Here is a 13,111-nt window from a genome sequence, read left to right on the forward strand (position 1 = left end):
TTCATAATTTAATGTCCAAAAATATTTCCATCTGTGTACAATCACCCAGAGCTATGTGCTAACAATGAATAAAGTCAATGATCAAGTGGTTCTTACCATTTTTATGACCCTAATGAATAAGAAAATCAAAATCTCTGAGATGACGAGGGCCTTAGAGATATTCTATAAATTCTTATGCAACATTCTTACTAGTCCCTCATTAATTAATGAGTTAAATAAAATTTTTGACATGCTCATTTTATGTTTATGTAAGAATTAGGAATTTTTTGAAAATTATCCTCTAAACGGCAAAGTCTTCACAAAGAGTAAGAAAAAAACTCCTTTGTTTACTACTGTTCCATATGATTTCCATAAAAAGAAATATGAGCAGATGTAATAATATTTTGACTTGCACAGAAAATAGTAAATAATTACAAGCAATATTGTGTTAGATTTTTTTCTTTACAATCAAACATTTTTGTATTCTCAAAAAGAGAAAACCTCATTATAGTCACAACCACCTCTGGCATGTCTGGAAAAAGGAAATCAATGAGATGTACACATATGTTTAAACTGCTATTGGTTGACTGTCGCATGAATTAAAGAAAAGGAGTAATTTTATAATCGAGAGAGAAAGCATGAACACTGCAAAAAAGATCTTACTTCTTTCATTTTTAACTTATGATCCCTTTAACTTCTTCTTGATCTTTCTCAGACAGTTAGCTTTAAGGTGACACTCCATTTTGTCCCTAAAATCAAGAATCTTGAAGCAGTGATAGTGAAGGCAAAGATAAACAGCTGGTACTACATCAAATTAAAGAGCTTCTGCACAGCAAAAGAGACAATAACAAAAACAAAGAGAAACCCCACCAACGGGGAGAACATTTTTGCACACAACACTAATGATAAAGGACTTATCACAAAAATCTGCAAAGAGCTGATTAGACTGAACAACAACAAAGAAAATAATCCAGTCAAAAAATGGGCAGAAGAGCTAAAAAGAAACTTCTCCAAAGAGGAAATGCAAATGGCCAACAGGCATATGAAAAAATATTCAACATCACCTGTAATCAGGGAAATGCAAATCAAAACTACCATGAGATACCATCTTACACCAGTGAGAATGGCACATATTAAAAAAACTAGCAACAACAAATGTTGGCAAGGTTGTGGAGAAAAAGGAACTCTCCTGCACTGCTAGTGGGAGTGCAAACTGGTCCAACCTCTACGGAGAGCTGTGTGGAGATTTCTGGACCTACTAAACATAGAGCTTCCATATGATCCAGCAATTCCACTCCTAGGTATTTACCCAAAGGACACAGAAACATCAATTCCAAAGAGCACCTGCACCCCTATGTTTATAGCAGCACTGTTTACAATAGCTAAGCTTTGGAAACAACCCAAATGCCCAAAAACAGATGACTGGATCAAGAAGATGTGGTACATATACACCAGGGAATATTACTCAGCATTCAAAAAGGACAAACACATGCAATTTGCAGCGACATGGATGAAGCTGGAAGGGATCATGCTCAGCAAAATAAGCCAGAAAGAAAAAGAAAAATACCGGATGGTCTCACTCATAGCAGGAATCTAGAAAACTTAAATAAGGGACCAGGAAAATGAATAACTATAAGAAAGTGAAAATCAAAATCAACAAAAAACTATGAACCAGAGACACTCTATAGGGGGTGAGGAGTGGGGAGGGGAGGGATGGGGGTCAAAATAAGGGGGTTGCAATTGTATGGGGAATATAAAAATAAAATTTATTTTAAAAAAAAGAATCTTGAATTTAGAATTCAGAAATGGAACTGGCCACCTCTACATAATGCTCTTCCTCCTCATTAATGTTAACATCATAGTCAGTCATAACATCCTCTACTTTCTTACCCACATGGTCAGTATTTCAGGGTTTCAAAATAATCCTGGTGGAACAGCACTTTCTTTAGGATGAAAAAATGCTATATGTGGTGTTTCTGAATAACTAATAACTAAATCAGATTTGGATAATTAATACTTCAAAAAAATTCCCCAGATCAGACCCTGAAAAATAACTTCATTAACATTTAATAAAATTTATGTATTTAATAACATTGAATAGACTAGTGTCCCACTAGAACATTGCAAAAATTTTGCATCTTTAAAACAAGTCAAAATAAATACTAACCTGATAGGGTAGTGGCTTACAGATGTCTACTCTCTAAGGCGAAAGCAATATATTTAAATATTTTTAGAGAGGTGAGTATGGACAGATAAATTCAAATTACAGAATTAATCTTTTACAACTAGAAAAGATTATGACTAGAAAATGGACATTGTTGATATCTATTATAATCATCACATTTTACAGATAAGAAAATGGGAACTGAAAGAGGTGAATTTCTTATAAGACCACTCTGCTAATTAAAAGCAGGGCCAATATTAAATCCTAGGCTTTCTGTTTCCTTAGTAATATTCCTACCATATGATAATAACAGCAAAAGCAGTAGAATCAAACTTTTATGAGAGCCTACTATATGCTAGACTCAGTTTTAAGAAGTACTTTAATGAATTCTCTCTTTTCAATTTCACAGATGTTCTATGAGACAGGGACATATAAGTGAAAGAGTTTAAAGCCAGGTTTGTTACACTACCAAGAAAAGTTGTACTGGATAGTCACATCATGGAAACATTTAACATATACAAACTCACCAAATAAAAGAGAGGGAACCATGTGTGTGGTCTGGTATGGGACAAAGGAGGTTGGCTGAGAGAAGTCCAAATAACATCTTTCTCTTCACTCCAGGGAAAGACAAGGTTGAGAGACTTGACTGAAAGTCTAACAAATCTTGGTTTAGAATTTTAGCTTTTGTTTATTGTTAGATCTGTGATCCTGGAAAAGCTACATCTCCAAATTTTAGCTTCCTCATCTATAAGATGAGAATATAACATTTCCGTGAAGTTGTTACAAGGATTAAATCAGATAATGCATTTAGAGTACTTATTATCATGTCTGCCATAGACTGAGCACTCAATAAATGCTAGTTGCATTTTTAAAGCCATTACATTTTAACAACTTGCTTTCTGACAAATTTCTCCAAACCGCTAAATTAATTCTTAAGAAATACAATTTATATTCCTAACTCCTTAAGTATTCAAATAGTGTAAATTCCAAGAAGATGTTTTAATTGTAAGGAAAGACATCCACAAGAATATTATGCAAAGAAATATTTACACATTATACATCCAACAAAGGGCTAATATCCAAGATCTACAAAGAACTCATACAACTCAACACAAAGGAAAAAAAAACCCAATCAAAAAATGGGCAGAAGAGTTAAATAGGCACGTCTCCAAAGAATTCACGCAAATGGCTAACAGTCACATAAAAGAAAAGCTCAGCATCACTTATGGTCAAGGGGATGCAAATCAAAACCACAATGAGATATCTCTTCACACCTATAAGAATGGCCCATATCAAAAAGACTAGCAATAACAAATGAACTGGCAAGGGTGTGAAGAAAAAGGAACCTTAGTACACTGTTGGTGGGAATGTAGATAGGTCTTGCCCCCATGGTAAAGCAATATGGAACATCCTCAAAATACTAAAAATAGACATACCATGTGACTGACTCAGCAATTCTATTCTTAGGTATCTACCCGAAGAATGCAAAATCACTAATTCAAAGGGATGTATGCACTCTTGTGTTCACTGTAGCACTACTCATCTCACAATAGCCAAGTTATGGAAACAACCTAAGTGCCCAAGGATGGACGAATGGATTAAGAAGATGGGGTATATATACACAGTGGCATACTACTCAGCTATATAAGATACTCTTTCTCTTTGCAACAACATGAATGGAATTGGAGGGGGCTATGCTATATGAGGTAAGTCAGAAGGAGACAGACAAATACCGGATGATTTTACTCATACATGGAATGTAGAGAAACAAAGCAAAGAAACAGACAAAACTAAACCAAAATAAAATCCAGAAATATGACTGCAGAATTGAGGCTACACAAAGGTGAAAGACTAAGATAGAGCACAATGGGTGCTTTGGTGGTGGGGATGGTGTGGTGACATACATCTGAAGGAGGTATGAACCTATTCCCCTAAATCATATACAGTGTTGTAAACTAATGTTACTTCAATAAAAAGTTTAAAAAGATATTATGTAAAGGGTGGTGCTTAGAAGGCATGAAAGCTTTCCCTCTCTTACATGCAATCCCCTACACTGAATCTGGTCTACATCTTTTACTCTAACCTACTGAAATTGGGTTCCATGTTGGTCTACATACAAAGATTTTATTTTCAGTCAAAAAGTGCTTTATTAATATCAACCTAGGAAGTGATTTTAATTTTTTTATAATAAATGTATGTTTGCTTTTATTATCATTTTTTTCTTTATTAAGGTAACACTGGTTTATAAAACTGTATGAAATTTAGGGGAGTAGGTTTATACCTCTTCAGATGTATGTTTCACCATACCCACCACCATCAAAGCACCCACAGGCCCTTACCCTGGGCCACTGGGCCCCTCTCCCCTGTTGCTCCCACCCTTACTCTTCCTTTTCCTCTAGTAGTCTTGATTCTGCAGTCATATTTCTAGTGTTTGTTTTGGAACTGGCTGTAACTCAAATGTACATATTTGATATGAGCCCTAAAATCTTTGTTGAAATTTGTATCAATGTAAAGCTTCTGAAACCACCCATCTCTGAAGTGACTGTGGCTGATGGAATTTATTAAGGGGCTTAGAATTAACATTTATTATCCCAATCCTGTACCTAATCTCAATTCTGTGGTCAGTGCACCCCCAAACAGGGATCAGGTATAGAGTCCTTGAATCATGTTACAACTACTTTAGCAGCAATACCATTTCCAGAGGCCCCTCAAGTTCCTGTTACATTGTAGCCACTCAGTAAATGAGAAATGCTTGAAGAAAGGAGGCAATGGTTACTGTTAAATGTTTAGCAACTGGTTCTCAGAGTAGAAGAGATGATTGATAATATTTGCAAATGATGTGGGATAAATACTCCCATTATAGCCCATTTAAACTACGGTGGTTTAACAGTTGTCCTTCAAAGTTCCTAACAACTTACAATCAGTGCTTGCAAGTCAGTGTGAATCAGCTCCAGCACATCAATGAAGAGGGCCAGGGCCAGCAAGAAGTTAGGAGGTAACCCTAGTTAATCCCTCCTTAGCAAGTGGCTAGTTACCACTTTCCAAAGCAGAGGACTTGCACTACACCACAGGAAGGGACAAAAGCTCCTTGGGTTGAATCCTCATCCTTATAACTGCCATCTATTCCACCGGAGCCTGCTCTGTAAAATGGCTCTCCTTAATGCCAAGAATAAACCAGACTGACTTTCACACTGGATAAATTTTCCAAATGTCTTACTGCTGATTTCCATCTGCTAGGTGGTATTATCTGATAGGAATAAAATTCATGAATTATACCTGAACTTGGTGGGCCCCTCTTCCAAAACTGTCTTAAAGGATGACCCAGCTGATCTTGCCAGTATTTCTAGTCAAAGCTCCAATTCTACGTCAATTCTTATTAACACTCAACATCTTAATTCTGAATCCCTAATCACTTTCCTAGTCTTTACAGGCAATAAGCTTCAGAAGTTCAGTATAATTTTCATTTCTAGGATACTCTCTGGTTATAAGGAAGATATGCATAGAACAATGAGAACCAGTTGGCTAACACTGCTAATTAATGTGTTGCAGAAATACAAAAATCTTTAAATCATCTTACTTTACTAATAAACTTAAGTCAATTTTATATTACGCTGTAATAGCAAGATGATTAGATCAAAAGAATACCAAACAATAAACTTGATCTTCTTAGGTTTTTCTTTTTCATTTTTTTATAAAACTGAACAGCTGCATTAACATGGAAAGCATATTAATATGGGAAAGAAAAAAAGCTTTGCTCCTTAATCACTGGAAATTGTTAAGCATTTCTACAACCCATAAAGAGACCCTGTTTCATTCAACACATGAAAAAAAAAATTCAGAGGCACAGTGAGTATGCTAAAGCTAAACCTCAATACATTTCAAACATTTGCTTAAATATGATTCAGCTGTGGGACATGAACTTTACATATTTACATATACTGTAGAGAAGTCTTATCTGGTCTGCCAACTGTTTTCTGTCTGATGAATCTTAAAATTTTGGAAACAAACCTTCATATGTTGCAGCAGTTATTACCATTTCAATAGACTTGAAGGGTCTTACCTGTACATGTGTAATCAGAGGCTACCCCTTTAAGCACGGCATCAAAAATGGATATTTCCACTCGCTGCTTTCTGTGGTGACAACTCAGAAGCAAAGAAGGTTGGGACACAATAAAGTACAGAAAAGGTTCTAGTTGCAAGTCATCAGTTCCTCTTCGTCCAGGCTGTCGAACGATAGTTATACCAAGAGCTTGTCTAGCAGATGACCTTGTGGATGCATGAAGACTTTCAAGAGAGATGAGCCCTACTTTTTTTCCTGAAGGTAATGATATGTTGCTGCTTAGAAGATCTTCTGCTGTTACTGTGGAAATACATGCCTGGCTGGGCTTCACAACATCTGAATCAGCTTCTGGAAGATTTAAGGAACTTTTGTCTGTTTTTTCATTGTTCTTCTCTTCTTGTGATTTTGATTTGGGTAAGGCCATACAGGAATAGGTCATTAGTGAGATTCTACTTGCAGTGATAAATATGTCAAAGGGAATGAAGTTTAGATTTTTTACAATTGATGACTGGCGGGAGGGACGGGCAATGCGATGCTGACTGGTACCACTGTGCTGTTCTATTTGTACTATTCTGATTTTGACACTGTCACTGCCAATTCCACTATCTTGAGCACCACTGTACCGGGATGAGGTTTCAGCAGTGCTTCCATCAAACATATCCATCTTATTCTGTTCTTGCTTAGAGACCTGTGGAAAAAAATACAACACTTTAATTTGGTTACCTTCCAAGTGTTATTATATAAATGGTTTTATATAATAATGTAGTTAAAAAATGAGTCTACTATGACCAAAATCCGTACTGACCCCTATCTTATCACTAAACATACCCAATGATAATGTTTTAGGGCATTTCCCCTACCATTGCACAGTTTCCTGCCACACCCAAACCTTTATGGTTACAATCATGGTGTAGAATTAAATCTCTAACTTAATTTTCTTTTTATTTTATTTTCTTTTAAAGATTTATTTATTTATTTATTTATACAAGTACTGGGTATAGTCAGAAGCAAGGGAGGGTGAGAGAATTCACCAGAGACAGAGTAGAGAGCAGAACAGGCAGACTGATGAAGTACACTGCTGAGGGGTAGCAGCAGGCGGCAGGAGAGATCTGAGCACCATGTGGGACCCTTGCCCGGTGGCCGGGGATTGAACTGGCGCTGCAGAGGCTGCGGGCAGCTTCGCAACCCAGCGCTCAACCGCTGCACCACCAGGGAGGCCCTAATTTTCTTTTTAGAATGCTAACATATTCTTCATAAGAGCCATTTTTAAAGCTTTATAATATTTCATTTATTTCAGCTATTCACAGATAACTGAACAATCAAAATTTTCAATTTTTACCACTATTTAATAATAGTTTCTTAGATAGGTTCCGAGACATAGAATTGCTAGGTACATCTTACGAAAAAATGTAAGATTATGAACACTGAAAACCATTACAAAAGGAATTCACTGGGTTTCCCCGGGTGGCGCGGTGGTTGCATGCTGGGCTGCGAAGCTGCCCGCAGCCTCTGCAGAGCCGGTTTGATCCCTGGCCGCTGGTGAGGGTCCCACATGGCACGCAGACCTCTCCTGCTGCGCCCACTGCTCCCCTCAGCAGTGCATTTCATCAGTCTGCCTGTTCTGTTCCCCGCTCTGGCTCCGTTGAATTCTCTCACCCTCCTGCGCTTCTGACTGTACCCAGTGCCTGTATAAATAAATAAATCTTAAAAAAAAAGGGAAAAAACATCCCTAAAGTATTGAATCTTCTTGTACTGCATTGGTAAATATAGTATCATTTTTCCACAAGTTATAAATTACTAGATGGAGTCTGCACAAATGTTAAATAGCTATCAAATAACTCAAGACGATGTAATTGAATCATTGAAAATTTAAAATTTTTCAAATATTTCTTGTTAATTGATTTTAAGGTTGTTGAGGAAGACACAAATAAAACTAGCATTAACAATTTCAAACAAAAGCAACATCCCCCCCCCCCCAAAACACCATGTTCTTTTAAATCAATCTATACCATGTTGCTTCCCTGCTTTTTATGGACTTACTGTAGGTAAGAAACATTTAGCTACCCATCAAGACTCAGAATAAATGTTACTTGTCTAGGATGTCCACTTTCACCACTATGATTCAACACAGTATTGGAAGTCCTAGCTAGAAAAATTAGGGAGGGGAAAGATATAACAGGAATCCTAATTGGGAAAAAAGTAAGACTATCACTATTTGCAGACCACACAACTGTGTGTATATCTATATGCACATACTCCAAAGACTCCACTAGAAACTACTAGAAACAATAAATCTATACAGTGAAGCAGTAGATTATAAAATCAAAATACAAAACTACATTGCATTCTTAGACGCAAAAACCAGAGCTAGAAATCAAGAAAACAATCCCATTTAAAAATCACATCAAAAAAGAATGAAATATCTAGGAATAAACCTAATAAAGGGGGTGAAAAACCTAAATGATGTAAACTACATTACTGTTAGGAATAGAAGACACAAAGAAATGGAAAGGTATTCCTTGCTCATGGACTAGAAGAATTAATATTGTTAAAATGGCCATCTTCTCCAAAGTAATACACAGACTCAATGTAATCCTTATCAAAGTTCAATGGCATTCTTTAAGAAAATAGAACAAACATTACTGAACTTAACATGGACCACAAAACACATGGAACCTGAATAGCCAAAGTAAATGTGACAAAGAAGAATGGAGGTATTATATGCTGAGACTTCCAACTATACTACAAAGTTAAAGTATCAAAATAATATGGTAGCAGAATAAAAATAGACACAGGTCAATAGAATAGAACTAACAGCCCAGGAATAAACCCACACTTTTATGGATAGCCAATTTTCAACAAAGAAACCAAGAGTGGAGAAAGGAAAGTCTCTTCAACAAATGGTGCTGGGAAAACTAGACAGCCACATGAAAAAGAATGAAACTAGATCAATATCTCACACTATTCCCAAAAACCAACACACAATGAATTAAAGACATGGTTCTAAGACTTGAAACCATAAAACACATAGAAGAAAACAGACAAAATATTCTACAACATTGGCTTTAGGTGTGTCTTTGAGGATTTGACTCCAATGGCAAGAGAAACTAAAGCAAAAATAAACAAATGGAACTACATCAAACTAAAAAGTTTCTCTACATCAAAAGAAACTATCTTTAAAATAAAGACACCCTATGCCAAGTGGGAGAAAATACTTGCACATCATACATCCAATAAGGGGCTAATATCTAAGATCTACAAAAAATACATATAACTCACCAAAAGAAAACAAATTGCCCAATTAAAAAATAGGCAGAAGTGCTAAACAGTCACTTTTCTAAAGAAGATATACAGATGGCAAATAGCCACATGAAAAATGTTCAACATTACTTATCATCAGGGAGATGCAAATCAAAACCATAATGAGATACCACTTCACACCTGTGAGAACAACCTGTGAGAACAACCCATACCTAAAAGATCAGAAACAACAGGTGCTGACAAGGGTAAAAAGAAAAAGAATCCTCATACACTGCTGGTGGGAATGTATACTGGTCCTGCCCCTATGAGAAACAATATAGAGGTTTCTTAGAATATTAAAAATAGATCTCCCACATAACATAATCCAGCTAGTCCACTTTCCAGTATCTATCCAAAAATCAGCAAAACACTAATCTGGGGATATATGCACATGTATGTTCACTGCAACACTGTTTACAATAGTCAAGCTATGGAAACAAAGTGCCCAAGTACAGATGACTGGATTCAGAAGATCTGGTATACTGAAACAATGGAATACTATTCAGCTATCACAAAGAGAGATTCTTGCCATTTGTGACAACTCGGATGGAATTTGAAGGGATTATGCTAAGGGAAATATATCAGGAGGAAGACAGATTCTGGTGATTTCACTCCTATGTGGGATATAGAGAAACAAAACAAAGAGACAAAATTAAACCAAAACAACCCTCGAAATCTGACTGAGCTTATTAGAAAGGGAGGGAACACAGCAAACTATGGTGGAGGATTATGGCTATTTAGGTGGTGGGTGTGGTATGGTAATACACATTTTAAGAGATTAGAGCCTCCCCGGTGGCGCAGCGGTTGAGCGCTGGGTTGCGAAGCTGCCCGCAGCTTCTGCGGCGCCGGTTCGATCCCCGGCTGCTCCCCGGCCACCAGAGGCGGGTCCCACATGGCGCGCTGACCTCTCCTGCCGCCCGCTGCTCCCCTCAGCAGTGTACTTCGGTCCTTCTGCCTGCTCTGCTCCCCGCTCTGGCTCTGGTGAATTCTCTCACCCTCCCGTGCTTCTGACTGTACCCAGTGCATGTATAAACAAAACAAACAAACAAACAAATAAATAAATAAATAAAACATGCCTCTATTTAAAAAAAAAAAAAGAGATTGAACTCATAAGTCTGTTTGTAAACCAAGTGTGATAAACCAATGTTATCTCAAAAAGTTACAAATAATAATAATAATAACAAATTATACTTATCTACATATTGTTTTCTCTTTTCTTGGTGACTCTAATACTTCTAGTATGTTATCCATAAGGTAGTTCTATGCCAGCAGTAGCCGTGTTTAAGTAATCTATAGACTCTGGCATCAGAAAGATGTGGGTCAAGTCCAATGCCTTCTAATTGTATGATTTTGGACAAATCACAAACCTTTCTGAAGTTTTGCTGCAGCAAAACTTCAAGTTAAAAATAAAAAAAAAGGGTTAATAAACCTGACCTCAAATAGTAGGAGGATTCAATGAGCTAATGTACCTAAAGAGCTCATCACAGTACCTGGCAGAGTGAGCATCCAATAACGGGCAGTTATTATGTCTATCTCTTTTTTCCAGGTGAAGGACTCCTGTAGACTGGGTCATATAATTGTACTTCTGTGTATCACTAAGAAGTAGTGCAGTAAAGAGAGTATCCATAAATGTTTAATGATCTTTTAGTTTCTGATACAATATTAAATAGAAAAAAATTGTTCTGGAGAGGGCCTCTCTGGTGGCACAAGGGGTTAAGACATAGCCTGTGAAGCTGTCGGCAGCCTCTGCAGCACAAGTTCGATCCCTGGCCGGCCAGAGAGCAACCCACATGGCGCAGCAGACCTCTCGACTCACCTGCTGCTCCCCTCAGCAGTGTACTTCCATCGATCTGCCTGTTCTGTTCCCCGCTGTCTCTGGTGAACCTCTCACCCCCACCCCTCTGGCCTGTACCCCAGCTCTTGTATGCATAAATAAATCTTAAAAAAATTGTTTTGGAGACTAGAAATATGTCTTGGTTGATATATAAATACATGTAAATGCAGATATTCCCTTACTATGTACTCTACTAGATATTTCTAGGCATATTCATGGGCTCTTTCCTATCTGTATTCTCTACCTTGAGGGCAGATCACTTAATCAATCCTCTGTTTCTGCCAGGTCCTTATCCTCACATTGAGGATATAAATACTTTACCGATAGAGCTGCTGTAGCATAAATGATAATGTAGTAAGCACAAATAGTTAAGTACTTAATAAAGGGTACATTAAAAATAAAATCATTTTCTTTGTGATTATTTCTTTAACCTTTCCAGATAGTGCTAATTTTTCCAGCTTCTATAGCAAAGTAGTAATATATAACACTGCTCACAGTGCAAAGTGTCTCAGAGACTGTAACTGAAGATTAAAACAAACAAACCATTGAGTATTACCACTGAATGTGTTTCTTATTTTCCAATCATTGTACACACTCCATACATTTTTTTTTTTTTTTACTTAGTATTATAACCCTTTGAGGTGGGCCTTGTTATTCCCATCTTACAGCAGAGTAAAGCGAGGCTTAAAGAGATTAATCAACAGGTCCAAGGTTAGGCAGCTAGTAGGCCATGCATGGGTAAGAAAGGATGCCATGGTAAGAAAGGATGCCATTCCTAGCACACAGTACACTACTTGTCACAAAGGAACACAGGAGAGCTTTATAATTGCATGCTGACTGAATAAATGAATGAACATATTTAATTAGCAAATTAAAATTAAGGTTAATTATCAAAGTGAATTTAATGCTTTTTAGTCATCCACATTATGAAAATTTCAACTATACCTTCAAATCTATTACTAACTGGAGATTCTCAAATAATATGTGAAAAAAAAAAAACTGTCCACATTTTGAAGGATCACAAGCTAAATATCCACATATATTATAACAAAAAAAATTATTTAGATTGAATTACATGGCAAACTCAAATCAAAAACTCTAGTATTTTTAGTCTCTCAATCAGGAAAGGCAACTGCAATTAACTACATTATGCTGTACTTTGTATGTATAGAACATTTTATCTTCTGATTTACAGATTTGTATTTAAAATCTACTCTGTCCTTTTTAAAAGTGGATTAAGGGTCCCCATAGGTGTTAACAAGACAAACGACCTATAGGTAAGGATCAAGAAATTTAGTATTTAGCCCTATTACATGTTGAAATTGCCACATTAAACTCTAGTGAATGTCAAGTGACCTGATCTTGAAATATAAATAAGTAGCAGGGGCAGGATGGTAGCTATCAGCTTGGCTCACATGGGTTCCTGAACAGAAGTCAGATGGTAACTAATTCTACTGACTACTGAGCAGAATGGAATTTGAAACAATGACCCGGAGATGAAAGACTGACTCAGTGAAAAGGAAAAAAGTACGACCTTCCCAGTACTAGAAAACGAAATTCTTAAAACTGGGTTAAAAGTCAAGATTTTCTCCATTTTTCTAAGCTTCCATACTATTTGGAAGCTGGTGATTTCTGGACATATTTAAAAGTCTACTGGTTTGTCAGCAGTCCACTGCAGAATTATCTATTATATTGAAGAGTATCTATCCTGCTATTGAAAAAAGTTATATAATTAATTATGTGTGCTAAGCCCTAAACTTGGGCATCAATTTAC

The 13,111-nt window shown here is 36.7% G+C and overlaps 1 protein-coding gene across 4 annotated transcripts in view; it reads right to left on the reverse strand.

The window, feature by feature from the left end:
• VPS13B (vacuolar protein sorting 13 homolog B) overlaps window positions 1–13,111 on the reverse strand; it is a 622,702-nt gene that overhangs the window by 187,615 nt on the left and 421,976 nt on the right. For all 4 annotated transcript variants that reach the window (XM_054692064.1, XM_054692063.1, XM_054692065.1 and 1 more), the window contains one exon: window positions 6,204–6,891. In XM_054692064.1, coding sequence (XP_054548039.1) covers window positions 6,204–6,891 — 688 coding nt within the window. The remainder of the gene's footprint in view (window positions 1–6,203; window positions 6,892–13,111) is intronic.

This window comes from Talpa occidentalis, unplaced genomic scaffold (assembly GCF_014898055.3).
Source record: "Talpa occidentalis isolate TD23 unplaced genomic scaffold, MPIMG_talOcc4v2.1, whole genome shotgun sequence".
Classification (NCBI taxonomy): domain Eukaryota; kingdom Metazoa; phylum Chordata; class Mammalia; order Eulipotyphla; family Talpidae; genus Talpa; species Talpa occidentalis.